The following is a 26,728-nucleotide window of genomic DNA, read 5'->3' as shown; positions in this document are numbered from 1 at the left end:
CTTTGTTTGATGTGGTGAGTCTTTGTTTGATGTGGTAAGTCTTTGTTTGATGTGGTGAGTCTTTGTTTGATGTGGTGAGTCTTTGTTTGATGTGGTAAGTCTTTGTTTTATGTGGTGAGTCTTTGTTTGATGTGGTAAGTCTTTGTTTGATGTGGTGAGTCTTTGTTTGATGTGGTGAGTCTGTTGTGGTGAGACTGTATGATATAGGGTGAGTCTCTGTTTTATAGGGTCAGTCTCTGATCTGAATTTTTGTTTGATTGGGTGAGTCTGTTTGATGTGGTGAGTCTGTATGATATAGGGTGAGTCTCTGTTTTATAGGGTCAGTCTCTGATGTGAATTTTTGTTTGATTGGGTGAGTCTGTTTGATGTGGTGAGTCTGTTTGATGTGGTGAGTATATATTTGATGGACTGAGTCTCTGTTTGATAGGGTGAGTCTTTGTTTGATGTGGGTGAGTCTTTTTAATGTGGTGAGTCTGATGTGGTGAGACTGTATGATATAGGGTGTTTGATAGGATGAGTCTCTGATGTGGTGAATTTTTGTTTTTATTGGGGAATTTGTTTGATGGGGTGAGTCTTCATGGTGACTTCTACAATTCCAGATAGTTGAGTCATGTGTTGAGGGAGTAAGGAAGCCAAACCCTCGCATCTACCACACCTGCCTGGAAAGACTGAAGGTAGCACCAGCACAGGCCATGTTCCTCGATGACATCGGCAGCAACCTCAAGGCCGCCAAAGAACTGGGCATCCGCACGATCAAGGTAGAATAGGGAACTGACCATTTTGGAGTGAGGGGAGAGAGATTTGGTGTCGAGATTAGATATATTTTGCCACTCCAGGTACAAGTCTAGATATTGTTTTTGTTTGCAACTACGTTTTCAAGATTAACCCCCTTTCAACAATGTAGTTTTTGTGGCAGGGAATTCATTTTCTTTTTTTCAACAGTCTGAAGCATAAATCTCTTTTTAAGACTTTTTAAGAACAATTTATTTTTTTCAATAAAATTGCAATACTTAAGCTTTAACAATGTCTTGTGTGTCTGTTCATAAATATCATACAGTGATCAAGGGTTGCCATGGTTATAGGTAGAAGATCCTGACCAAGCGGTTCTTGCACTGGAATCTGAGTTAGGTCTACGCCTTCAGGGATATGTGGCAGGAACTGTATCTGTGCCGTCTCATCTAGCTCTGCCTGTAGACCATCTGATGTCCTACCTACAGTCTCACCTCAATCTGACATCTCAAGGTAAGCACATCTCATCTAGCTCTGCCTGTAGACCGTCTGCTGTCCTACCTACAGATGCTAAGCATCTAAGACCTGCATCACTTGGGACTTTCCCCTAAATCAAACTGCCACATTGTTTCAGGACCCCCAATACTGAGGTGCTTCAAGCATGGCCAGTCCAACCCAACCTACTTTCTCAACTATGGAGGCAGGAATATGGTCTTGAGGAAGAAGCCAGTGAGTTACAAGGACTATTTCCTAATTGTCACCATGACATATTCAGCTTATCCGTTTGAGAATAGGTCTTCAACAACACAATCTTGTCGTAAGAGGCAACTAATGGGATCGGGTGGCCAGGCTCACTGACATGGTTGGTGCATGTCATCGTGTCCCAAATACATTGATGGATGCACATGATCTCATTCACTACGTTGTTGGGTCCACACTCTGTTATTTACAGACCGTCGTCATTTAGATGAAATATTGCGGCATTAAACAACAAACAAACACTGTCATGCATGTGTGAAATCATGTTTTTCCTCCAGCCCGGCAAGCTGCTGCCATCCGCCCATGCGGTGGACCGAGAGTATCGCGTGATGAAGGCTGTCGGGGAGAACGGCGTCCCTGTCCCAGAGATGCTGGCTTTTTGTGACGATGAAAGGTGATTAGTAAACAACTTCCTGTTGTGGTTCTCTCCAACAATAAAATACCACTCACTATTTTTTACCTTCCTTGTCCGTCACTTTACCCAGAGATGTTTACATCAGTCACACTCTGACAAGTGTTCAGGTGCTGCACACACACAGTGGTAGGGCTGGGACAAGTCTGAATATACTGCCTGGTTACCTGACGCCACCCCAGAACTTGCCGTATAGGTCTGAAGAGTTGGGTTCAACATGTCCAGCTGGGAATTGTTTTATCAGAGCCCTTGCACTCACTCACTCACTCACTCACTCACTCACTCACTCACCCACTCACCCACCCTTCCACTCACTCACTCACTCACTCACTCACTCACTCACTCACTCACTCACTCACTCACTCACTCACTCACTCACTCACTCACTCACTCTCTCACTCACTCACTCACTCACCCACCCACTCACCCACCCACCCACTCACTCACTCGTCTGAGACCTGCATCACTTTGGGCTTTCTTGACACATTAAGCTGACACGACGTGATATAACTGGTATTATGTGGAAAACGGAGTTAAACCAAACTCATTCACTCACTCACTCACTCACTCACTCGTCTGAGACCTGCATCACTTTGGGCTTTCCTGCCACATTAAGCTGACACGACATGATATAACTGGAAACGGAGTTAAACCAAACTCACTCACTCACACTCCCACCCACCCAGCCACCCTCCCTCCCACTCCCTCCCTCTCCCTCCCTCTCCCTCCCTCTCCCTCCCTCTCCCTCTCCCTCCCTCTCCCTCTCCCTCCCCCTCTCCCTCCCTGATCCCAGCAGTACATAGTGGGACCACAGAAAACATATACACAACTGACAACTGACAAATCCCAGTTTCACATACCTCTTCCTTCTTGGTCGTGACAGAAATTGGTCAATGAATTTCCTTTGTAAATGTAATTTCTGCCTGATATTTGCTGAATGGCTCCACTGACTTGTTTAATGTGTTATTGACTTATTTTAAGGTGAGGTGAGGTGAAATTTGGATAACGTCACATCCATGATTATTGCACTTATATAAGCGACGTGTATGTACGTGTATGTGTTTGTGTGGCTGCTTGTACTAGTCCGGACTGATGCCGATTTATAGTGCTAGCTAACTGAGATACCATGCCCCAGTTTAACATGAATACCCCACTCAGATGCAGGATACTAACTCTGAGCTGACCAGTCCTTGTTTTAGCCCCTTAATGGCGAACGCCAGACAGGGTAACAACAAGTAGCATCTTTTAACGTCTTTTGGTATGACGCGGATGGGGACTGAACCCTGGACCTTCCGCTCTCCGGGCGGACGCTCTACCACTAGGCCATGGAGGCCGTCGACTTATTTTAAGAATTACATTATTTATGTTGGGATAGAAATTAAAAATGACAAAGTTTGTTTGATGTCTGTTTCAGTGTCATCGGGACCCAGTTCTACCTCATGGACTACGTACCAGGGAGAATATTTGAGGACTTCTACCTAACTGGGATGGATCCAGCAGAGAGGAAAAACATTTATTCCGCTATGAATGATGTTCTCTGCAAAATCCACTCCGTGGATATAAACAAAGCTGGGTTGGAAACCTATGGCAAACAAGGTAGCTTGCAGTGCCCTTCACAACTATTCCTTCACCAGTAGGTCAGCCTCTGTGGTCTAATGGTAGAGCGTCCGCCCAGAGAGCGGAACGTCCGGGCCGTGTGATTTCAAAAGACGTTAAGATATGGTACTTGTTGTTACCCTGCCTGGCGCTCGGCATTAAGGGGCTAAAACAAGGACTGGTCGGCTCGTGGGACAGTGTACTGTTTCTGAGTGCAGTATTCATGTATAACTGCGGCATGGTATCTCAAGTGGGCTAGCACTATAAATCGGCATTAGTCCGGACTATTACAAGCAGCCAGATACACACACATGTGCATGCAGGTCGCTATACAAGTGCAATAATCTTGGGCGTGACATTAAACCCTATTTCACCTCACCTTCACCAGCAGTGCATAAAGCGTCAACTGATCCCACTAAGTCAGGATTCTACACAGCCTTGTGAAAATAGGAGTCATGATTATGTACACATATCTGGAGGTGGGGGGTCATTTTCTAAATTTGGGGGTCACAATATTGTGAAAAGCAGTGTTGAACCCGACTCACTCACTCACTAGTGTCTAGTGTTTGCTTAGCTGTGTCTGGATTCCACTCATAAAGATCTGGATTAGAATAGGTCGTTAGCAACCTATGCTTGCCGTAACAGGCGACTATGCTGGCCGTAGGTGATGACTAATGGGATCGGGTGGTCAGGCTCTCTGACTTGTTTGCTGCATGTCATCGTATCCCAATGGCAAAGGCCCGCCGTGATATTCATGGAATATTGCTAAAAGCGGCGTAAAACCAAACTCACTCACTCCCAATGGCAAAGGTCAATGCTCATGATAGCAATAACTGGATTGTCTGGCCAGACTCGATTATTTACAGAGCGCCATCATACAGCTGGAATATTGCTGAGTGCGGCGTTCAACAACAAACAAACTAAAATGTTATAACATCCTAGACTCACCCCAGAATAACGAAAGGTCGGCCTCTTAGGACTGTATCATATTTTGCTAATATTGAAACATTTGCTCATGCTAACTCTCACCCCCAATACATGTAACAGTTTTTTTAGTTTTGACCACCCCCTCCCTAAATAATCTTCAAATTGATAAACAAAATTTTTGAAAACTAGAACTCTTCATGCCCATCCCTCTTATAGTTGTTATAAATTTTGGCGACTAACCACCCCACCACCCCACCACCCCACCACCCCTCTTTTGTTGCCTCTTTCATTACCCCCACCTCCCCCTAAATCTCACACCCTATGATAAATGCCCAGTCCCTAACGGAAATACTGTTCAAAGCACCCATTAGACTCTCTCACTCACTCATTCCACACTTACATCTGATGTCAAGATCTGCTTTCAAGGTAACTATATGGAACGGAACTTCAAGAGATGGGCGAAACAGTATGAGGCAAGCAAGACCAGGGAGATACCATCAATGACAAAACTGATGGACTGGATTCCAAAGAACTTGCCCCGGGATGAGAGAGTGACTGTTGTACACGGGGACTTCCGGTAAGGATTGGCACACGTACAACAGAGGAGTTCCCTTAGTACCCGGAGAACGGAAGGTCTGGGGTTTGATCCCTCACCGACTCATACCAAACAATGATAAAAGATGGTACTTGTTGTTACCAAGTCTGGGGCTCAGCAGAAGGGGCTCTAACAAGGACTGGTCGACTCAGTGTCAGTATACTGTGTCTGAGAGGGGTATTCATGTTAAACTGCAGCATTGTATCTCAGTGGGCTAGCACTATTCATCTGGTATTAGTCCCGACTAGTGCATGCAGGCTAGCTAGCTATATATTTTATTGACATATATACACCCCATTTCTGAGTGCCATGGATTCCACACACAAAAGGGTCTACTGTCAAAGAATATTTGTTCTACTTGGCATATTTTTTTTCCAAATCTAGGCGGTAAAGAGATGAAACCGAATCATTTTATTGAAATGTCATCTGATTGGGTGGTCAAAGTTCACTCAGGGTTTTCGACCTCACTTGATGAAGGAGTAACCTTACACTCCGAAACATTGTGTTACTCATTATGAAGAAGTTGACATCCAAAATTCTCCCTCACAATGTGCTTTTTCATTTTCACCTTGCAGGTTGGACAACTTGATATTCAGTCCATGCAAGTCTGATGTGCTGGGGGTTCTAGATTGGGAGTTATCTACCCTTGGTGACCCCTTGTCTGACCTTGCTCAGAGCTGTATTATATACTATCTGCCTAAAGACTTTCCATTGTTTGCAGGTTGGTATTGTTGATACAGACTCAAGTCACATTTTCTATATCGCAACAAGCTTTATGATGTACGAAAAAAATTCCAACAAATTGAAAAGTCATTATTCAGCAGTACTTGAACTTTATACAAAAGATGTGAATGTAACAAGGGGACCATCCTTGGTTATCAAGTGTATTTTTTCTCACTTTATGGTGATATCTACCCTCTATCCATTCTCTACCATAGCTTCGTTTTGAGCCCAATTTGGCAATTTGGTCTAAGGCAAAAAATAGCCATTCTATCCAATTACACTCTTGAGATATGGGAATACTGTGTTACGTTAGAGACATAATCGATGGAGGTGAGACGTCACGTCAGAAATGAAACTATGGTGGCAGATAGGTCAGTGCCTTTATCAACCTAGAATGGGGATTATACACTGACAAATAAAGGATATAAGGCTAAAAACAATATTAGTCATGGTTCTCAAGCACCACCCTCATCATCATGAAGTCTGCCGTACGTTTTGTTTTTATTTTCATTTTTTTTAAAATATACAAATCCTTATACTTAAACACAATGCACAAAAAAAAAAAATAGAAACAAAAACAAAATGTGCAGTGATCTTCATGATGAGGTGGGCTGTGCCTGAGAACCAAGACTATTATCATTATTTTTTTAGCCTAAGGTACTAGAAATACAAAAAATTATCAGGATTATTATGCCATATACATTGTTAAATAACACCAACAAAGGAAGATTTTGTTCACATCAGGATTTGTTGGTGAGGATGTGTCGAAGCTTGGTATTCCAACAGTCCAGGAATTTGTTGCCCAGTACTGCGAGAGAATGAACATTCCACCAATCACAAACTTGGATTTCTACATGGCCTTCACCTTCTTTAGGTTTGCAGCAATCTGTCAAGGTGTCTATAAACGAGCCATCTCAGGTACGACCCTGTAATGTTTCCATGAATTAATTTAGTGTTATTGAATCCCCAAAGTAAAAGGTTTAGTTTTTCAATATATCTGTTTTAACTTTACATAGTCAATGTCAACCTGAGTTGTCAGGTGTGGTAAGTTCGGAGTTATCTACTCCCAGTGACCTCTCACATGAGCTTGCTAGAAAAGTATCTTATAAACCACTGATGACGTCATACTACAGTTACAAGCAGGCAATATCAGCAATGCCCGGGATGTCCCAGTGGAATGCCCAGCCCCGGATAAATACATTCCAATTGTAATACCTAGGTTTTACAATTAACTTTTTATGAGCTTGCCTCTTGATGGGAACACAATTGTGTGTGATGATTGGTTGAAAGTCCCAATACTCTTTTATCATGTAAATTCAATTACGTGAATCTAACCTGCAACCTGATCACATATTGTAATTTTGTAACCCACTGAGCTACCAGGGCAGGTGATGAGAAGTCATTCAGTTTATTATATCATGACTCCAGCTAGTCCATGCTGCACATGTTTTTTCTCTCGCATGCTTTGAGCGAATTCCTTTTATACCATGATAAACTGTTTCACTTTAAGGTATGTAAATGTTTTCTTATTTTTTCTGGTATTTCTTGCATTTAGATGGTTCATAAGTTGGATAAAACACGCCTCCTTGGTTTTGGTTGAAAATGTAAAACTATGATCTCGGGGAAAAACCTCAGGCCGAATATAGGGATGTCGAAATCAATATATTAACCCTGACTTCGTGGGTAGGATGCTGTGGAAAAGAGCATGCATCAGTGATGACAACTATGTCTTGTCAGTGTAGGCTAGCGTGCTCTTCTTCCACTATAGGACAAGGAAGTTCCCCGATTGCTGAGAAAGTTGGCAAGTATGCCGAGACAATGTCCAACATTGGATGGAAGATGGCATCCCAGCAGGGCACGGGATCCCAGGTCCAGTCAGGGCGAAGAGCATATTCCACAAGTACCAGGTCCATGATGACGTACATGTCCCGACCCCTGTCCACACAACCACACACAGGCACTGTCGGTAAGTACCTGTCAGTAGGCTACAGCTGAGCTACCCTCTCACACACAGGCACTGTCGGTAAGTACCTGTCAGTAGGCTACAGGCTGAGCTACCCTCTCACACACAGGCACTGTCGGTAAGTACATGTCAGTAGGCTACAGGCTGAGCTACCCTCTCACACACAGGCACTGTCGGTAAGTACATGTCAGTAGGCTACAGGCTGACCTACCCTGTCCACACAATCACACACAGGCACTGTCGGTAAGTACATGTCAGTAGGCTACAGGCTGACCTACCCTGTCCACACAATCACACACAGGCACTGTCGGTAAGTACATGTCAGTAGGCTACAGGCTGACCTACCCTCTCCACACAATTACACACAGGCACTGTCGGTAAGTACATGTCAGTAGGCTACAGGCTGACCTACCCTCTCCACACAATCACACACAGGCATTGTCGGTAAGTACCTGTCAGTAGGCTACAGGCCAAGCTACCCTCTCCACACAATCACACACAGGCACTGTCGGTAAGTACCTGTCAGTAGGCTACAGGCTGACCTACCCTCTCCACACAATCACACACAAGCACTGTCGTAAAGTACATGTCAGTAGGCTACAGGCTGACCTACCCTCTCCACACAATCACACACAGGCACTGTTGGTAAGGACATGTCAGTAGGCTTCAGGCCAAGCTACCCTCTCACACACAGGCACTGTCGGTAAGTACATGTCAGTAGGCTACAGGCCGAGCTACCCTCTCCACACAATCACACACAGGCACTGTCGGTAAGTACATGTCAGTAGGCTACAGGCTGACCTACCCTCTCCACACAATCACACACAGGCACTGTCGGTAAGTACATGTCAGTAGGCTACAGGCTGAGCTACCCTTTCCACACAACCACACACAGGCACTGTCGGTAAGTACATGTCAGTAGGCTACAGGCTGACCTACCCTGTCCACACAATCACACACAGGCACTGTCGGTAAGTACATGTCAGTAGGCTACAGGCCAAGCTACCCTCTCACACACAGGCACTGTCGGTAAGTACATGTCAGTAGGCTACAGGCCGAGCTACCCTCTCCACACAATCACACACAGGCACTGTCGGTAAGTACATGTCAGTAGGCTACAGGCCGAGCTACCTCTCCACACAATCACACACAAGCACTGTCGGTAAGTACATGTCAGTAGGCTACAGGCTGAGCTACCCTCTCCACACAATCACACACAGGCACTGTCAGTAAGTACATGTCAGCAGGCTATGAGACGAGCTACCCTCTCCACACAATCACACACAAGCACTGTCAGTAAGGACCAAAGCCTCTTTCCACAATACCGCCTTAGCCCAAGTGTGTGAAATAGCCACCTGCCTGCTAGCGTAGCTGGCAATATTTTGTTTGGGCGAAAGTTTCTGAAGTTTTTTCCCAAGCCCAACTGGCTACTGAAATTTTTAACGACTATTTGTTTATGCACACTTCTTATTTGATCAAAATTTAAAAAGTCCTTCCAACTCAGTAGATCAATCATATTTAATTGATCAGAAATAATGTTTTTAAAATTTAATGTCCATAAGAAATGGATATTGTGAGATAAGAGTTATTCTCTTCATCTTTTTTGAGTGACTATTGTCACTTTAACACTGTAAAACAAACGTTTTGATTGGTTGCAATTTGTAGTTGAACCAATCACAAGCTGTGTCACTTAACAAACTTTGACAACCCATGTCAAACATTGTGAGGACGAAAAATAAGCTGTCACATTTTTAAAGAGAATTATGAAACTGACTTGTAACTTACAAGCCTAGGTTTTAGTGTTATATTTATGATCAGTGTAGCGCTAAGAGCCCCTTGTGAAATCAGAACCTGAGCCCCTTGTGTTTATTTTAAGACAACATTAACACTTTGGACTGATAACACCAATGTCTAAAGCTTAAGGGATGGGACCCAAAAAATCTTTATCGTATGGATTGAGGAGACTTTGCACTGAATCAGTAAATGTGTACATTACAAGTAGTAGTGGAACGATACACCGATGCATCGATAGATTGCGATTTTTTACTTCTCAATACAAGTATCGATCACAGTCACACACTAAATAAAAAGTATTGATTCTTACCTCAAAGGTATTTAGGGCTGGGACAAGTCCAAATTTACCCACCCAGGTACCCACCACCTTATTACCCGACCCTACACGGTTACCCGCTGTAGATATTTAGAGATAGGTACAAACTGTCCGATTTGGAAAAGTTTGATTGTAGCCCTGGCAGAATGTATTTAGATACACATGAAAATCGATCTGGTCATGCATACACTGAAGTTTACTGCATGAAGTTTTATCTTTATTCAAACATATACAAGTCTGAGGGAATGCTTTCATTGTCAGAAAGAAATGCGAACATTAGTGACTTGTAGTGTAACCATAGAGTTTTTGTCATTAAACAATATATCACGTGACTAACCACGGGTCCGGGTAGTCCTGTTGGTACCCGGGACCTACTCAGGACCCACCCGACCCGAGTACCTGAGTTACCTGTCCCAGCCCTTAAGGTATTCTTCAATGAAAGTTACACCAAACTCTAATTACAAGTGAAAATGAGTCTATCGTGCCATTTTGACACTGCAACTGTAAATCGTTAATGTGCCAGGTATTTGGCCAACCCGTCTATAAAAAAAGTGGGCTTAGGCACCACAGATAACAGCACATCCAAGACTTGTGATACATATAGGATTGTGAGCAAGGCAATCTCATTAAAATCAGATCTTAGTTCTCGCTATCGCTAAACAAAGATCTGAGGACATCCCATTACGGATCAGGTCAGAATGACCTTTCATCCAACCAATCAGAGCGTCGCTTACCAGATCATGAAAGTGACTGTCGTATGTGTTTTCTAATCATGCAACCACGAAATATTTAACATGGGGTATTCCGAACGACAATTACGGGTTTTATGATCATATCCATACAACCTAGGCCATTTATATGCCATTCCAGATTGTTCTTCTTATTAGTTTTAATTTTTTTAATCGAGAATACGTCAAAATATCTTTCGAGGCGTAGTCGCCAGTTTGAAACTAGTGTCGTAAAGCTCGAGAAAGCAGCCTTCTGATTGGCTAATATCGATTTCTTGTCAGTCATTTCATTGGTCGGTCAAAATTCACAAAAGGTCGTTCTGACGTGACCCGTAATGGGATGTCATCAGATCTTTGTTTAGCGGTAGCGAAAACTAAGATCTGATTTTAATGAGATTGTGAACACAGTTGGTGTATCGTCCCAGCCCTTAATTGCAAGTGTATCTGCTGTATTGTAGGGGCCATGGCAGTGTCGGTGAAGGGCTTGTCCCCACAGGTTCAGGATCTCCATCAGAGGGTGCGGAAGATGGTCAACGAGGACATCATCCCTCTCGAGGCAGATATAGCAGCCCACAGCATGGGGCCACACAGATGGGAGCTTTTCCAGCCATTGCACGATCTCAAGGTCATGTCACATGAGGGTCAAGGCTGAGTCAACATGCCCTTTGAATTAAGTTGAAGTTTGGTTATTCTTGACTCGTGAAACAGTGGGTCGGTCTATCAGATCAGTTCATACCTATAATTTTCATTTGATAATTTACAGGTTTTAAAAGCAAAGTTTGAAACCTCAAATTGAACGTACTGTGAAGGGTAGAGTGGTCTAGAACCCCCATTGTTCATACCACTAATAACTAGGTTTTACAATTAACATTTTTTAAACTTGCCTCTTGATGTGAACACAAATGTGTTTGATGACTGGTTTAAAGCCACAATTTTTTATCATGAAAATTCAATTACGTGAATCGAACCTGCAACCTCAAATATCGTGGTAAGTTTTGTAACACACTGTTTCACCACTGAGCTATCGGGGCAGATGATGAGAAGTTGTTCAGTTTATTATGACTCCAGCTAGCCCATGTTGCACATGTTGGTTTTTTTGCATGCTTTGAGCGATTTCCTTTTATACCCCAATACACTCTTTCACTATATAAAGGTATGTAAATGTTTTCTTATTTTTTCTGGTATTTCTTGCATTTAGATGGTTCATAAGTTGGATAAAACACGCCTCCTCGGTTTTGGTTGAAATGCAAAACTCTGATCCCGGGAAAAGCCCGCAGGCTGAATACATAGCCAAAATCTTACCACTGTGAAGATTGGGTAGAATTGGTCCCGAGTAGTTTATGCTTGTCATGCTAATGGGGATCGGGAGGTGGTCGGGTAGCCTGGTGGTTACAGCGTTCCCTCGTCACGCCGAAGACCCGGGTTCGATTCCCGACATGGGTACAATGTGTGAAGCCCATTTCTGGTGTCCCCCGCCGTGATATTGCTGGAATATTGCTAAAAGCGGCGTAAAACCATACTCACTCACTCACTAATGAGGATCGGAGTCTGACATTTGTGGCTGATTGCATGTCATGGTATCCCAATGGCGGTGTGTCTTGTGAAGACTCTAATGTTTACATGTTGCTGTGACATAGTTGGAATATTGCAGACAGCAGCAGAAAACTAGAAACACCATACGTGGGGCTAAGACAGCCATTTCCAGGTCTGGGTTAGAATGTGTACCAAGCAGCACTGCTGTCATATGAGGCCAATTTATTGATACGGTGCTCGTGCTTGGTTTAATTGCATGTTATCATACATGGACAGCATGAAACGTTGTTCATAATATCACTGGTTTGTCTGGTCCAGATTTAATTCTTTACAGGCCTCCCTTATACAGCGGGAATATTGTTCAACAATGTTAAACAACAAAGAAAACATCATATCGGTCTGATGTCACCTGTAATTGGATGTTCTCAGATCTTTGTGTAGCGTGAGGGAGCACTAAGATCTGATTTTAATGAGATTGAATACTGTAAATCTTGATGTTAAGTGACACAGCTTGTGATTGGTTCAACTACAAATTGCAACCAATCAAAACGTTTGTTTTACAGTGTTAAAGTGACAATAGTCACTCAAAAAAGATGAAGTGAATTAAATGTGAAAAATGCGAGTGGTCTTTGCTCGCATTATTAAACATCGCATTTATATCAACAGTAAGACATTTTGGATAGCAGAAATACCAAGTTAGATATACGCTGAAAACAAACAACTATGTATTCCACATCACTGTTTATTGAGCAGCACTTGTTGCAAGTATATAAACAATGTCATTCAAAGACATCTTGTTTAGATATAAATCCACTGATGCTTGAGAGGACTAGGTGTCGCATTCATATTGAGTCGCATTTTTGGCTAGGGGCCAGCGGTCGCATTCTTTTGGAGATGCATTAATTTCACGTTTTACAGTGCTTATCTGCTAATTATCATCCTTGGTCCATCAGCATATAAGGAATAACGGCCGAAAGTTGGACTGCGTTAGTTTGGGTTGTCCTCCCATATAGTGTATATATAGGCCCAAACTTGGGCTGCATCACATAGGCTATCCTCCTATATAGGCCCAAACTTGGGCTGCATCACGCAGGCTATCCTCCTATATAGGCCCAAACTTGGGCTGCATCACATAGGCTATCCTCCTATATAGGCCCAAACTTGGGCTGCATCACGCAGGCTATCCTCCTATATAGGCCCAAACTTGGGCTGCATCACATAGGCTATCCTCCTATATAGGCCCAAACTTGGGCTGCATCACATTGGGCTATCCTCCTATATAGGCCCAAACTTGGGCTGCATCACGCAGGCTATCCTCCTATATAGGCCCAAACTTGGGCTGCATCACATAGGCTATCCTCCTATATAGGCCCAAACTTGGGCTGCATCACATAGGCTATCCTCCTATATAGGCCCAAACTTGGGCTGCATCACGCAGGCTATCCTCCTATATAGGCCCAAACTTGGGCTGCATCACATAGGCTATCCTCCCATATAGGCCCAAACTTGGGCTGCATCACATAGGTTTTCCTCCCATATAGGCCCAAACTTGGGCTGCATCACGCAGGCTATCCTCCTATATAGGCCCAAACTTGGGCTGCATCACGCAGGCTATCCTCCTATATAGGCCCAAACTTGGGCTGCATCACATAGGCTATCCTCCTATATAGGCCCAAACTTGGGCTGCATCACATTGGGCTATCCTCCTATATAGGCCCAAACTTGGGCTGCATCACGCAGGCTATCCTCCTATATAGGCCCAAACTTGGGCTGCATCACGCAGGCTATCCTCCTTACTGGGCCCAAACTTGGCCTGCATCAAATTGGGCTATCCTCCCATATAGGCCCAAACTTGGCCTGCATCACATAGGCTATCCTCCTTACTGGCCCCAAACGTGGGCTGCATCACATAGGCTTTCCTCCCATATAGGCTCAAACTTGGGCTGTATCACATAGGCTATCCTCCTTACTTGGCCCAAACTTGGGCTGTATCACATAGGCTATCCTCCCATATAGGCCCAAACTTGGGCTGCATTACGCAGGCTATCCTCCCATATAGGCCCAAACTTGGGCTGCATCACATAGGCTATCCTCCTATATAGGCCCAAACTTGGGCTGCATCACGCAGGCTATCCTCCCATATGGGCCCAAACTTGGGCTGCATCACGCAGGCTATCCTCCTATATAGGCCCAAACTTGGGCTGCATCACATAGGCTATCCTCCTATATAGGCCCAAACTTGGGCTGCATCACATAGGCTATCCTCCTATATAGGCCCAAACTTGGGCTGCATCACATAGGCTTTCCTCCTATATAGGCCCAAACTTGGGCTGCATCACATTGGGCTATCCTCCCATATGGGCCCAAACTTGGGCTGCATCACACAGGCTGTCCTCCCATATGGGCCCAAACTTGGGCTGCATCACGCAGGCTATCCTCCCATATAGGCCCAAACTTGGGCTGCATCACATAGGTTATCCTCCCATATGGGCCCAAACTTGGGCTGCATCACGCAGGCTATCCTCCTTACTGGGCCCAAACTTGGGCTGCATCAAATTGGGCTATCTTCCTTACTGGCCCCAAACTTGGGCTGCATCACATGGGCTATCCTCCCATATAGGCCCAAACTTGGGCTGCATCACGCAGGCTATCCTCCTTACTGGGCCCAAACTTGGGCTGCATCACATAGGCTTTCCTCCCATATAGGCCCAAACTTGGGCTGCATCACATTGGGCTATCCTCCTATATAGGCCCAAACTTGGGCTGCATCACATTGGGCTATCCTCCTATATAGGCCCAAACTTGGGCTGCATCACGCAGGCTATCCTCCCATATGGGCCCAAACTTGGGCTTCATCATGCAGGCTATCCTCCCATATAGGCCCAAACTTGGGCTGCATCACATAGGCTATCCTCCCATATGGGCCCAAACTTGGGCTGCATCACGCAGGCTATCCTCCCATATGGGCCCAAACTTGGGCTGCATCACATTGGGCTATCCTCCCATATAGGCCCAAACTTGGGCTGCATCACATAGGCTATCCTCCTATATAGGCCCAAACTTGGGCTGCATCACGCAGGCTATCCTCCTTACTGGGCCCAACTTGGGCTGCATCAAATTGGGCTATCCTCCTATAGAGGCCCAAACTTGGACTGCATCAAACTGGGCTATCCTCCTATATAGGCCCAAACTTGGGCTGCATCAAATTGGGCTCTTCTCCTATATTAAGCTGCCTTCACTGCTCTGACTGAATACTTTGGAAAACATCATTAAGCCCCCACACCAGTAGGTCAAGCTATGACTTTGTCAGACGTCTGACTGATGGGACGTTTGTTCATTACAGAAAAAAGCCAAAGGCCAGGGTTTATGGAACCTGTTTCTCCCAGTGGAGACTGACCCAGAGCGGAAGTTCGGAGCCGGTCTCACCAACCTGGAGTATGCCTTCCTGTGTGAGGAGATGGGGCGATGTGTTGTGGCTCCAGAGGTAGGAGAACTTCATCAATTATTCACTATTTTCTTATTCCCTGCCAGAATATTTTGTTCAGTGTCAACTGGCACATGGTCCTGTGCACAGCAAACAGGCACTGATCAAGTCAAGCTAAGTCAAGTCTCGTTGTTAAGAGTGTGGATCAGCACACTTGACTTTTAGGGCTGAAACACATCTTGTAAAAACAACCGGTTGTGCCTCCTAAAGCAAGTGATTTTGTTCTAACTTTGCAGTGAAACCATGGGTAGATTAGGTGGTAAGGTGAATTTTCAAAACACTTAAGAGACAGCCTTGGTTGTATGAGTCCCAGGGAGTTGAGAACGAATTGAAATTCATGTCCCTTCTAACATGGGTAAAAATGTCATGTGGTTTGAGCATGCGCAGTGTGGAGTTCTGCTCTGTGTAGGCAGTTTATCATTGCTACTACTGGTCAGACATCAGGATCAAAACTTGTTAAATCCACTCCCTGAATTTATAAATGTTGGCAATTGAAAAGTCAAATTAGACAGTACTATTGTTATTTTTGGATGAATTGTGACAAGTGTGTTGTGTGGTGTAGGTGTTCAACTGTAATGCACCAGACACAGGCAACATGGAGGTGCTGGTCAAGTACGGGACAGACCAACAAAAACAAAGATGGCTGACACCACTACTGAGCGGGGAGATCCGATCCTGCTTCGGAATGACCGAACCAAATGTACGAGATACAATTTAATCTTATTCCTTTCCAGTGATTGAGAGTATCGTTTTACAACACTTAGCAAAATTCCAGCAATATCACAGCGGGGACAACAGAATTGGGCTTTGCACATTGTACCCATCTGGGGTTTTGAACTTCACATAGCTTGTGAATAATATATGTGCATAATTAAACCAAACTCACTCACAGGTACGTGATGCCTTCAATACAATTTGCAACTTCAATATAAGACCAAATCGCAGAGTATCTTTTGCACTTTTATATTTCAATATAATCTCCATTCACCTCAATACACTTATTCCATTTGTCCTTCAAGCTTTTAATACCACTTTCATAGAAATCTGCAGATTGGCCCTCTAACCACGCCTCTGTGGAAGCCTTAATGTCCTTGTCATCCTGGAAGTGTCTTTCATGTAGGGCAGATTTCATTTGCCGGAACAGGAAATAGTCACTGGGGGCTAAGTCTGGGCTGTACAGTTAAATCACCCATCCTACAGCCCAGACTCTATCCGGACCTGCTCAGAGGCCAATATTTATTGTCATAACTAATATTATAGTTTAACAGAGGCAACTTGGATTTCCCTGACAACAAGACCAAAAAAAAATTGGCTTTAGTGTTCAGTTTTATATTTTTGCATTGAATGAAATATTGAAATACCCCTGAATTTGAAAAAAATAAGGACTTGTAAGAAATCTCAATTTTGAACAATGTTACATTTTTATCCAGGGGCAGAATCCTAGCTAAGACCCTGTTCACTGACTCTACCATGTGTGATCAGACTTGCAGGTGACACTACAGGGGAGATTCTGTGAGCTTGATAAGACTAAATTGATAAGACTAAAAAAATAATAGTCTTGGTTCTCAGGCACCGCCCACATCATCATTAAAGGGGAAGTGTACACGCAAAAATCACTTTCTTTCTTTTTCTACACAAAACGCAATTTTAGAATTAGTTAGTATCTGTGTTTGAAAATATACACTATTTTTTTTTCACAGTGAAAGTAGGAAGCTCACAATAGTGTGAAAGTGATATGCCGTTATGAGGCCTTCGTTTAACGAGCGAAATAGGCCTGAGTTATCCCCCTTAGATTATGACGTAATTGGTGCCAATTCAACTGGGTCCCTGTCTATTCTCAACGCAAAAGTTATCAAGGACCAGTTTGCGGTAAAAAAACATGGTCTACGACACACTCCGGCGCAGTGGTGACTCAGCACAACACAATTCTGGCTGGCATCTGAGGTGCTAGAATCACAAAACTGTACCTACACCACGTGAAGCGGCTCTAACAAAGCATGATGACGTCATAATGTTTATCAATTGGCACCAATGACGTCATATTGCAAGGGGCATAAGCCATGGTGTTTTTGTTATGGAAATAGAACACTTGGTAAATGTGAAAAATATAAATCGTTTTAGTGCAAAAAATATGTTAATTAAATATGATGTTTTTATATTTTTGTCTATGACACTTCTATGTTAACACATTTGATGTGGAAAAAGTACAAGAAAAAATGGTTCATTCCCGTGTGAACTTGCCCTTTAAGTTCTCTTGGGTTCTTGGGCTGCAATGCCTTGTTATGATGTTGAAAGTCTTCACATGAGAGTAACTGACCCCTGTATTGACAGGTTGCATCCTCCGACGCCACCAACATCCAGTCATCAATCAGGAGAGATGGCGACGACTACATCATCAACGGACATAAGTGGTGGACGTCAGGTGAGAGGATGTCATAATGGAATACATCAGGCAGAACTAGTTGCTTGTCCTCTCATTCCGGGGCAGGTCAGAAGGTGTCACTGTCGTTGTAGAGGGTACTTCAGAAACAGATCTCAGGTACCTCCTCTGTATTGAAAAGGGGGGCACACGTGGCCCAGTCATCTAAAGCGCCGCAATTCGCTGTGAGTTGCCTCCCTTGTGCAGGCCAGAAACCTATGATGGTGGGTTCAAATCCCGGATCGCCCTGATTATGTTTCTAGGTTTGTCAGCACCATGCCTGTCCTCGTGGGTTTCATTGAAGTGTAAACATCCAAGACCTGCATCACTTCGGGGTTTCCTCCCACTTTAAGCTGACACGCCGTGATGTGACTGGCGTTAAACCCAACTCACTCACTCACTGTACCGAAAGGCAGCAAGATTGGAATATACGAGAGTATTGAACCCTGACCATGTATACTTGGTATGAGTGGATGCTGCCTTTCCACATAGCACCAAGCTGATTAGCAAATCTTGACCATACAAGTCTGTAAAGGCATGTCCTTTCCCACTTGTAGTGGTCAACAGGGGTCAACAGGGGTCATCTGCCAGTCTCGATCTGTCTGCAGCACTCCCCATCACAAGACTCAAGACAGATGAAGGAGGACACAAGTCTGCAGCATGAAATGTTACTGATGGTAACCTCTGCTCTAGACAATTCCATCGAAAAAAGATCCCAGGATATTTGACTTTACCTCACATCACACTTCCCTGGCCAGCTAGGTGCACATCACCACCAGGGGGAGCCACCTCTGCTGCCATTTTCCTTCTGACATTGAGTTGAGAAAATCTTGGTGTGACCTGTTTTGCAGACTTCACCAGTGCTGTACAGGGCAATTGGGTAGCCTTGTTTAAGCGTGTGCTTATCACAACGAAGGCCCGGGAACAAGTTGTGAAGCCCATTATCACATCCAGAAGGGGATGCACAGACACCTTACTTGTTTACTTGATTGTTATGTGCTCCCCTAGTTTTTCAAAATCCTCTGAAGCTCATATCTAGTGTCCCCTGCTGTGATATTGCAGGAACATGTTCAGAGCAGCATGAAACCTTTCTTACTCTGTGATCTACATTTTCATTTTTGTTAAAATATGGTGAGATGAGGTGAGGTGAAATGGGGTTTTACGTCGCGTCCAAGATTATTGCACCCATTTAGCGATGTTCGCGAGTGCGTGCGTGCGTGCGTGCGTGCGTGCGTGCGTGCGTGCGTGCGTGCGTGCGTGCGTGCGTGCATGCGTGCATGCGTGCATTCTTGTACTAGTCCGGGCTAATGCTGGTTTCTATAGTGCTAGCACACTGAGATACCAGTTTAAAATAAATACCCTACTCACACAGTATACTGACTCCGAGCCGACTTTGTTTTATGCCCTTAATCCAGAGCGTCAGGCAGGGTAACAACAAGTACCATCATTTAACATCTTTTGCTATAATGCGGCCAGGGAGGCAGTCGTTAAAATATGGAGTTGACATAACTCACTGGTATATTAGACGTAAGAATAGCGTGTAAATCAGAGTTCCTTTCACAAGGTGCCCTCGACCCCCGATGTAAGCTCTGTGTATTTATGGGCAAGACGGACACAGGAGCGGCGAGACATCAGCAGCAGAGTATGATCCTCGTCCCGATGGACGCTCCGGGAGTGAAGATTGTCCGGCCACTCACTGTGTTCGGATACGAAGACAGTCCAGGTACATCTGCACTACACATACATCTTAAATAGAACTATAGCAGTGATGACTGTATGATGTAAAACAATAGTAATGTGTGGCCCAATTTGATGCATTGAAGAACATGGCCTGATTATGATCTGCTGGTGGTATTGAGTTTTTGATGGGCAGATATTTAACATTCGAAACCTTACAAGCTCCGACTTAAGAAAAGGTTTGAATGCTCACAAACACCAACAATTCTGGAAACACATGAATTGTATCTGCTACTTACTGCCTATCATAGGCCAGTCAAGAATGCTTGCAAAATTAAAGATCCTCTTATTTATTCATTTCTTGGTAAAATAGTTTTCAGTTACCGTATTCGACGTAATAAGCGCCCCGCTCTAAATAGCGCCCACTGTGATATTTGCTAATATATTGGCTTGTGAACAATCACATTTAGCACCCCTTCGGATTGATCAATGTACACAAGACATATTTATTCGAGCATAATACGCACACGTGTGTTAAATGCATTCTTAATTATGGGCAATGAAATTCTGGAAAAATATATCTGTCCCATATAAACATTTCAGTCTGTCAGCATAAACCACAAAATTTATCTTTCAACTCTGTTTTTCCACAAAATAATATTCTGAAAAGAGCCCCCTATTTCTAATTTTGAGAGCGCCCTGGGCGCTTATTACGTCAAATTCGGTATACTTAGTTGTGTCATGTTTTTGTGTGTGCCAGCCGGCCATGGAGAAGTCGTGTTTGAAAATGTGCGGGTTCCTGCCTCCAACATCCTCCTGGGTGAAGGTCGAGGGTTTGAGATAGCTCAAGGTCGTCTGGGCCCTGGTCGAATCCATCACTGTATGAGGCTGATTGGCAATGCGGAACGGGCACTTGAGTTGATGGTGAAGAGAGTGAGTAGATGAAGGTCAAGGCCAGACATAGCAATCTATATATGTTTTGCAAATCCACAAATTTTGATATACATGTATGCCAGAGCACCAAGATAATGACTTTAAGTATATGAATACTATGGTACTGTCAGAAATGCTAGAAAATTTTGGCCTGTTAAAAAGGATAGAATTTTTTCGAAAACTGTTGCTTTTGAAATATCGAGTAACTACGGATCTACCTACCTGTGGTTTGAAGTATTTCAGTCAGAAAGGAGTCTCGACAGTAATACAGGAGTAAACTTCAAACAAAAACAGCAAGTATTTTAGGTCCAATGGGAAGAGTCTGAAACAATCTATAGACATATGCGCATGTGACTCCGTCATAAAAAATAATGCAGTCTTCATATAAGATCTAATCCACAAAAACGAGTCATTTGGAGAAAATTCTTGATGTGCATTTTATAAAATAAGAAAATGACGCTACATTTGTTTTGTCAGTCATCTCTGCTCCCATGATGCATGTTGCATTACACTTAAATAGCCATAGCCATGGTATACGACATGGAGTCTGTAGATAGTTCTTTACACTTGAGAGAGATAGAGTGAGTGAGGTGGGTTTAACGCCGCTTTTAACATTATTCCAGTTATATCACGGCGTGTCAGCTTAATGTGGGAGAAAAGCCCGAAGTGATGCAGGTCTAAGACGTTTACCACTTCGGTGAAACCCACGAGCACGGGTATCGTGCTGACAAACCTAGAAACATAATTGGGGCGAACTGGGATTCGAACCCACAGTCAAAGGTTTCTGGCGTGCCCAAGTGACGCAACTCTGCACAGCGAATCGCGGCACCTTAGACGACTGGGCTGGCCGTGCCCCCCGAGAGAGATAGAGGGAAACCATGTACATGTAGTCAAGTCCTGTTAATCCGACATGGTTGGTTGCATATGATAGCGAGAACTTGTATCTGATTTTAGTGATATTGAGGTAATCTTTGCATGTGATTAATCCTGTTTTGTTTTAATTAAAGCATTAATTGTTTATTGTTAAGCAAGTTTATCTCTGCAGCCGTTGTAATAAGCAGCTACCAGCCGATTCGTCTCGCATCAAAACACGTGGCTGTGTACTCGCGGGCAGATGACCACCAAGTACGCTGATCACTGTGTCGGATTAACGAGACTGATTAATGAGTGATTTCGGCAATTCGTTGCAAATTAGGTGTGTCAGAGTCGCAGTGTGAGACTGTCGGATTAACGGGTCTAAATAGCACTCATTTAATCGGTTCCCATCATTAGTGTCAGATAAAGCCGATTGTCAGATTAACGAGTGTCGGATTAATGATACTTGACTGTATAAGTTTAGATAGGGTGTATTACTGAACTGGCTAAGCGCTGGGACTTTCATACCAACAAGTCTTCGGTATGATAAATAAACAAAGAATATAGGGGTCATCTCAAAAACAAAACCGGGACATAAAAGGATATCAGACAGCTTGGATACAGGGCTGATTAGGCGTATAGTGTACAGGCTTTATGAGCAGAAGGTACCCCCAACTTGTAGTAGAATTCGAGAGGAAATTAAGGACACAAGAAATGTTTCCCGGACTACATTAATTATTGCTCTCCATGAGATTAGGTAGATTCACGTTATTTTGATATATGCCGTTTTCATAGCCCTATGATTCGTAGTTGTTAAATGAAGCCAGAAGGATTTTTCTAGCATTTCGGACAGTACTTTCTCATGCCTCTGTGGGGGTTTTGAGTTAGAATAGGCCCCTAGAGCTCGGCTGTTGACGTGACTAGAATGGATCTTATGGTGAGGTTCTGTTACTTGGTTGATTGCTTGTTAGTATACCAGGACCCACTTGCACAAAGCGATCTTAGCGCTAAGATGATCTTAACTCCCATACTATAACATAGGCTTACGATAGTCTTAGCGCTAAGATTGCTTTGTGCAAGTGGGTCCTGAACATTATGGGACATGACTCATCCCATCAGTCATGTCCATTCTCAAACACTTACATGCCACCATAATATTGCTGCAATATAAAACTGCGCCATTAAACAACAGAAAAAACATCAGAAAATACAAGAATCAACTGTTTCATGTAAGACAGTTCATACATATTTTGTCAAATTATATCATCTAGTTCATAAGTTTTTGGGGGGATTCAAAAGGAGATATTTTCAAACTAATTAAATCTAGTTTGTTTGTTGTTTAACGCCATATTCAGCAATATTCCAACTGTATGACGGTGGTCTGTAAATAATTGAGTCTGGACTAGACAATCCAGTGATTGATATCATGAGCATCGATCCACACAATTGGGATACGATGACATGCATCAACCAAATCAGCGAGGCGAGTCTGACCAACCGATCCCGTTAGTCACCTCTTACGACAAGCCTGGGTTGCTGAAGACCTATTCTATACCCTGGATCTTCATCTAGAGACTATAAGAGCCAGGGTAACAGAGATTGCTTAATGATACTTGCTGCTAAAGGTAGAATGCTGAACATCTATGATGGGAGAGGGGATTGCCTCTGGGTCAGGTTAGGTGGAGTTCAGTCTGTGTTTGCCCATGTTTCAGACTCAGGAAAGAATTGCCTTCGGGAAGCCATTAGCAGCTCAGGGAACGATACAGGCTGACATCGCCCAGTCTCGTATAGAGATAGAACAGACTCGTCTTCTGGTGTTGAAGGCTGCCTACATGATGGACGTGTACGGGAATAAGGTGAGTGTTGTATAGAGATAGAACAGACTCGTCTTCTGGTGTTGAAGGCTGCCTACATGATGGACGTGTACGGGAATAAGATGAGTCTTGTATAGAGATAGAACAGACTCGACACCTGGTGTTGAAGGCTGCCTTCATGATGGATGTGTACAGGAATAAGGTGAGTCTTGTATAGAGATAGAACAGACACCTGGTGTTGAAGGCTGCCTACATGATGGACGTGTACGGGAATAAGATGAGTCTTGTATAGAGATAGAACAGACACCTGGTGTTGAAGGCTGCCTTCATGATGGACGTGTACGGGAATAAGGTGAGTCTTGTATAGAGATAGAACAGACACCTGGTGTTGAAGGCTGCCTTCATGATGGACGTGTACGGGAATAAGGTGAGTCTTGTATAGAGATAGAACAGACACCTGGTGTTGAAGGCTGCCTACATGATGGACGTGTACGGGAATAAGGTGAGTCTTGTATAGAGATAGAACAGACACCTGGTGTTGAAGGCTGCCTACATGATGGACGTGTACGGGAATAAGGTGAGTCTTGTATAGAGATAGAACAGACACCTGGTGTTGAAGGCTGTCTACATGATGGACGTGTACAGGAATAAGGTGAGTCTTGTATAGAGATAGGACAGACACCTGGTGTTGAAGGCTGCCCACATGATGGACGTGTACGGGAATAAGATGAGTCTTGTATAGAGATAGAACAGACACCTGGTGTTGAAGGCTGCCTACATGATGGATGTGTACGGGAATAAGGTGAGCCTTGTATGGAGATAGAACAGACACCTGGTGTTGAAGGCTGCCTACATGATGGACGTGTACAGGAATAAGGTGAGTCTTGTATGGAGATAGAACAGACACCTGGTGTTGAAGGCTGCCTACATGATGGACGTGTACAGGAATAAGGTGAGTGTTGTATAGAGATAGAACAGACACCTGGTGTTGAAGGCTGCCTACATGATGGACGTCTACGGGAATAAGGTGAGCCTTGTATGGAGATAGAACAGACACCTGGTGGTGAAGGCTGCCTTCATGATGGATGTGTACGGGAATAAGGTGAGCCTTGGATGGAGATAGAACAGACACCTGGTGTTGAAGGCTGCCTTCATGATGGATGTGTACGGGAATAAGGTGAGCCTTGTATGGAGATAGAACAGACACCTGGTGTTGAAGGCTGCCTTCATGATGGATGTGTACGGGAATAAGGTGAGTCTTGTATAGAGATAGAACAGACACCTGGTGTTGAAGGCTGCCTACATGATGGATGTGTACGGGAATAAGGTGAGTCTTGTATAGAGATAGAACAGACACCTGGTGTTGAAGGCTGCCTACATGATGGACGTGTACGGGAATAAGGTGAGTCTTGTATAGAGATAGAACAGACACCTGGTGTTGAAGGCTGCCTACATGATGGATGTGTACGGGAATAAGGTGAGTCTTGTATAGAGATAGAACAGACTCGACACCTGATGTTGAAGGCTGCCTACATGATCAGATAATGTTTAGGTTGATCAATTTTTTTAATTTGATCATTTTTGTTTGTATTCCAAGGTCGCTGCACCAGAGATAGCCATGATCAAAGTATCAGCCCCAAGCATGGCCCAGCGAGTCATTGACAGAGCCATACAGGTGAGAACAATTGTCAGACCCCACATAATAATTATGGCCCAAGACAGACCATACAGGTTGGAACTGTGGAACTCTGTCTGTCTGCCTGATGTCTGTCTGTCTGGCTTATGTCTGTCTGATGTTTGTCTGCCTGATGTCTGTCTGTCTACCTTATGTCTGTCTGTCTGATGTTTGTCTGTCTGTCTGATGTTTGTCTGTCTGCCTGATGTCTGTCTGTCTGTCTGATGTCTGTCTGTCTGTCTGATGTCTGTCTGTCTCTCTAGGCCCATGGTGGAGCTGGCCTTCACCACGACCTGCCCCTGGCGATGATGTTTACCTGGGCTCGTATCCTGCGTCTCGCCGACGGCCCTGACGAAGTACACAAGCGTGCTGTGGCAAGGATGGAATATGCAAAGTCTGTCAAAGCCAACTTGTAGAGAATTATTAATCAAAACGTACAAAGAAAACCTCGAGGAGGCAACCTCATTCCTGCAAAACTGGACGAACAGTCGTTGCTCATTAGAGATTGAAGATAATTTATTATGATTGATATAAAATTTGATCAATCTTGATTTCCGAGTTTTCCCCATTGTAAGTTTCTAAGTGGCTCTAAAAGAGGGATTGACCCAGGCCAATTGGCAGTACTTGTGGTTCAAGTCATTCAGAACACACATAGCCTGCTAACTCAGATTGTATGACGGAACTCATTCCAGCAGTGTGAGTGTTATTACTGAAAACTTCACCATCTGATGGCCATTTCAACTCTTGGAATGGTAAATTGAATAACTGCTGATGAAGACTGGGGGATTGAACCAGATGCCAATACGCAGAGAAGCAGTGAAAACTAAGGTTGTTTGAATGGCCATGTCAGTGGCAATTGTCTTGAGTCAAGCCAGCTACACCATGATTGTTCTTTGGGTTTCTTCCCAGGTCATGCTTGTGGTAAGAGACGACCAAATGGATCGGGTGGTCAGACTCAGTGACACTTGGTTAATAGCATGTCATCGTACCCCGAAGATGTGGATCGTTGCTTATAATATCCATCACTGGTTTGTCTGGTCCAGACTCGACTATACATACAAGTTGCAGTCATATATCTGGAATGTTTCTGTGCGGCATTAAGGCTTAATAAAAATAAAAGAATTGGTTCTCTGGCAATGTTTTTTTTAAATACATAGTATAGTGTATAGTGTGGGCAGGCGGTGTCTTTTTTTGGTCTTTTGCGGGGGGGCAGGGGGGGTCAAACTAGGGCCTCCCTACATAAATGTATTCCTTCATGAGTAAAATACTGGAATACAAGTTGGACTTGGAATATTTAAGGATTTTTTATATATATTTTTTATAAATTTGAAATATAAACAAAAGGTGCGGCAAACTTTAAGATGTGCCTGAGAACCAAGACTATTTTTTTGTTTAGCCTATAAACCACCAAGTGAAGAAAATACTGAAGGTTTATCCCAGAGTAGTGAAACCAGGGTAGTAGTGAAATCTTTATTTGAATAGCTGGATCCAGATTTTCAATAACCCCATTTGCATCTTGAGGCTAATTTCTCTTTAATGAAACTCTTTACATATCTTAGCATTGCAGCCAACTGTGTGAAGTTTCATCATCCACTGAAACTGTTATCACAATTTCAGTAGAATAATAGTGCTTGTTGATCATTTCCTAGTTGATAGTGTAGACTAATACCATTGGGTTTTTTTCTTTGTCATTCTAAGAATGACAGGGTATTACTATGATACACTTTTGAATGAATCCATAATCCATGGCTTTACATTATGATTTACAATATTCAGCCACAATCTTTAGTACCACT

The 26,728-nt window shown here is 43.7% G+C and overlaps 1 protein-coding gene across 2 annotated transcripts in view; it reads left to right on the top strand.

Annotated features, from left to right (window-relative positions):
• Positions 1-26,063, top strand: part of LOC139456523 (acyl-CoA dehydrogenase family member 10-like) — a 32,782-nt gene extending 6,719 nt beyond the window's left edge. The window contains exons 1-19 of one of the 2 annotated variants that reach the window (XM_071238292.1): positions 167-174; positions 600-758; positions 1,083-1,242; positions 1,364-1,458; positions 1,767-1,882; positions 3,315-3,496; positions 4,850-5,000; positions 5,594-5,739; positions 6,486-6,659; positions 7,510-7,707; positions 11,001-11,167; positions 15,419-15,559; positions 16,122-16,259; positions 17,891-17,981; positions 19,543-19,701; positions 20,416-20,588; positions 23,156-23,299; positions 24,855-24,932; positions 25,196-26,063. In XM_071238292.1, the coding sequence (XP_071094393.1) occupies positions 693-758; positions 1,083-1,242; positions 1,364-1,458; positions 1,767-1,882; positions 3,315-3,496; positions 4,850-5,000; positions 5,594-5,739; positions 6,486-6,659; positions 7,510-7,707; positions 11,001-11,167; positions 15,419-15,559; positions 16,122-16,259; positions 17,891-17,981; positions 19,543-19,701; positions 20,416-20,588; positions 23,156-23,299; positions 24,855-24,932; positions 25,196-25,348 (2,532 nt within the window). In that variant the 5' untranslated portion in view covers positions 167-174; positions 600-692 and the 3' untranslated portion in view covers positions 25,349-26,063. Of the gene's footprint in view, positions 1-166; positions 175-599; positions 759-1,082; positions 1,243-1,363; positions 1,459-1,766; positions 1,883-3,314; positions 3,497-4,849; positions 5,001-5,593; positions 5,740-6,485; positions 6,660-7,509; positions 7,708-11,000; positions 11,168-15,418; positions 15,560-16,121; positions 16,260-17,890; positions 17,982-19,542; positions 19,702-20,415; positions 20,589-23,155; positions 23,300-24,854; positions 24,933-25,195 lie in introns of those variants that run through there. The other variant, XM_071238291.1, reaches the window with a different exon arrangement.
• Positions 26,064-26,728: the final 665 nt, after the last annotated feature.

The sequence above is a fragment of the Haliotis cracherodii genome, unplaced genomic scaffold, assembly GCF_022045235.1.
Source record: "Haliotis cracherodii isolate W230 unplaced genomic scaffold, xgHalCrac1.p SCAF_11, whole genome shotgun sequence".
NCBI lineage: Eukaryota > Metazoa > Mollusca > Gastropoda > Lepetellida > Haliotidae > Haliotis > Haliotis cracherodii.
This window is presented reverse-complemented; position numbering and strand designations above follow the sequence as displayed.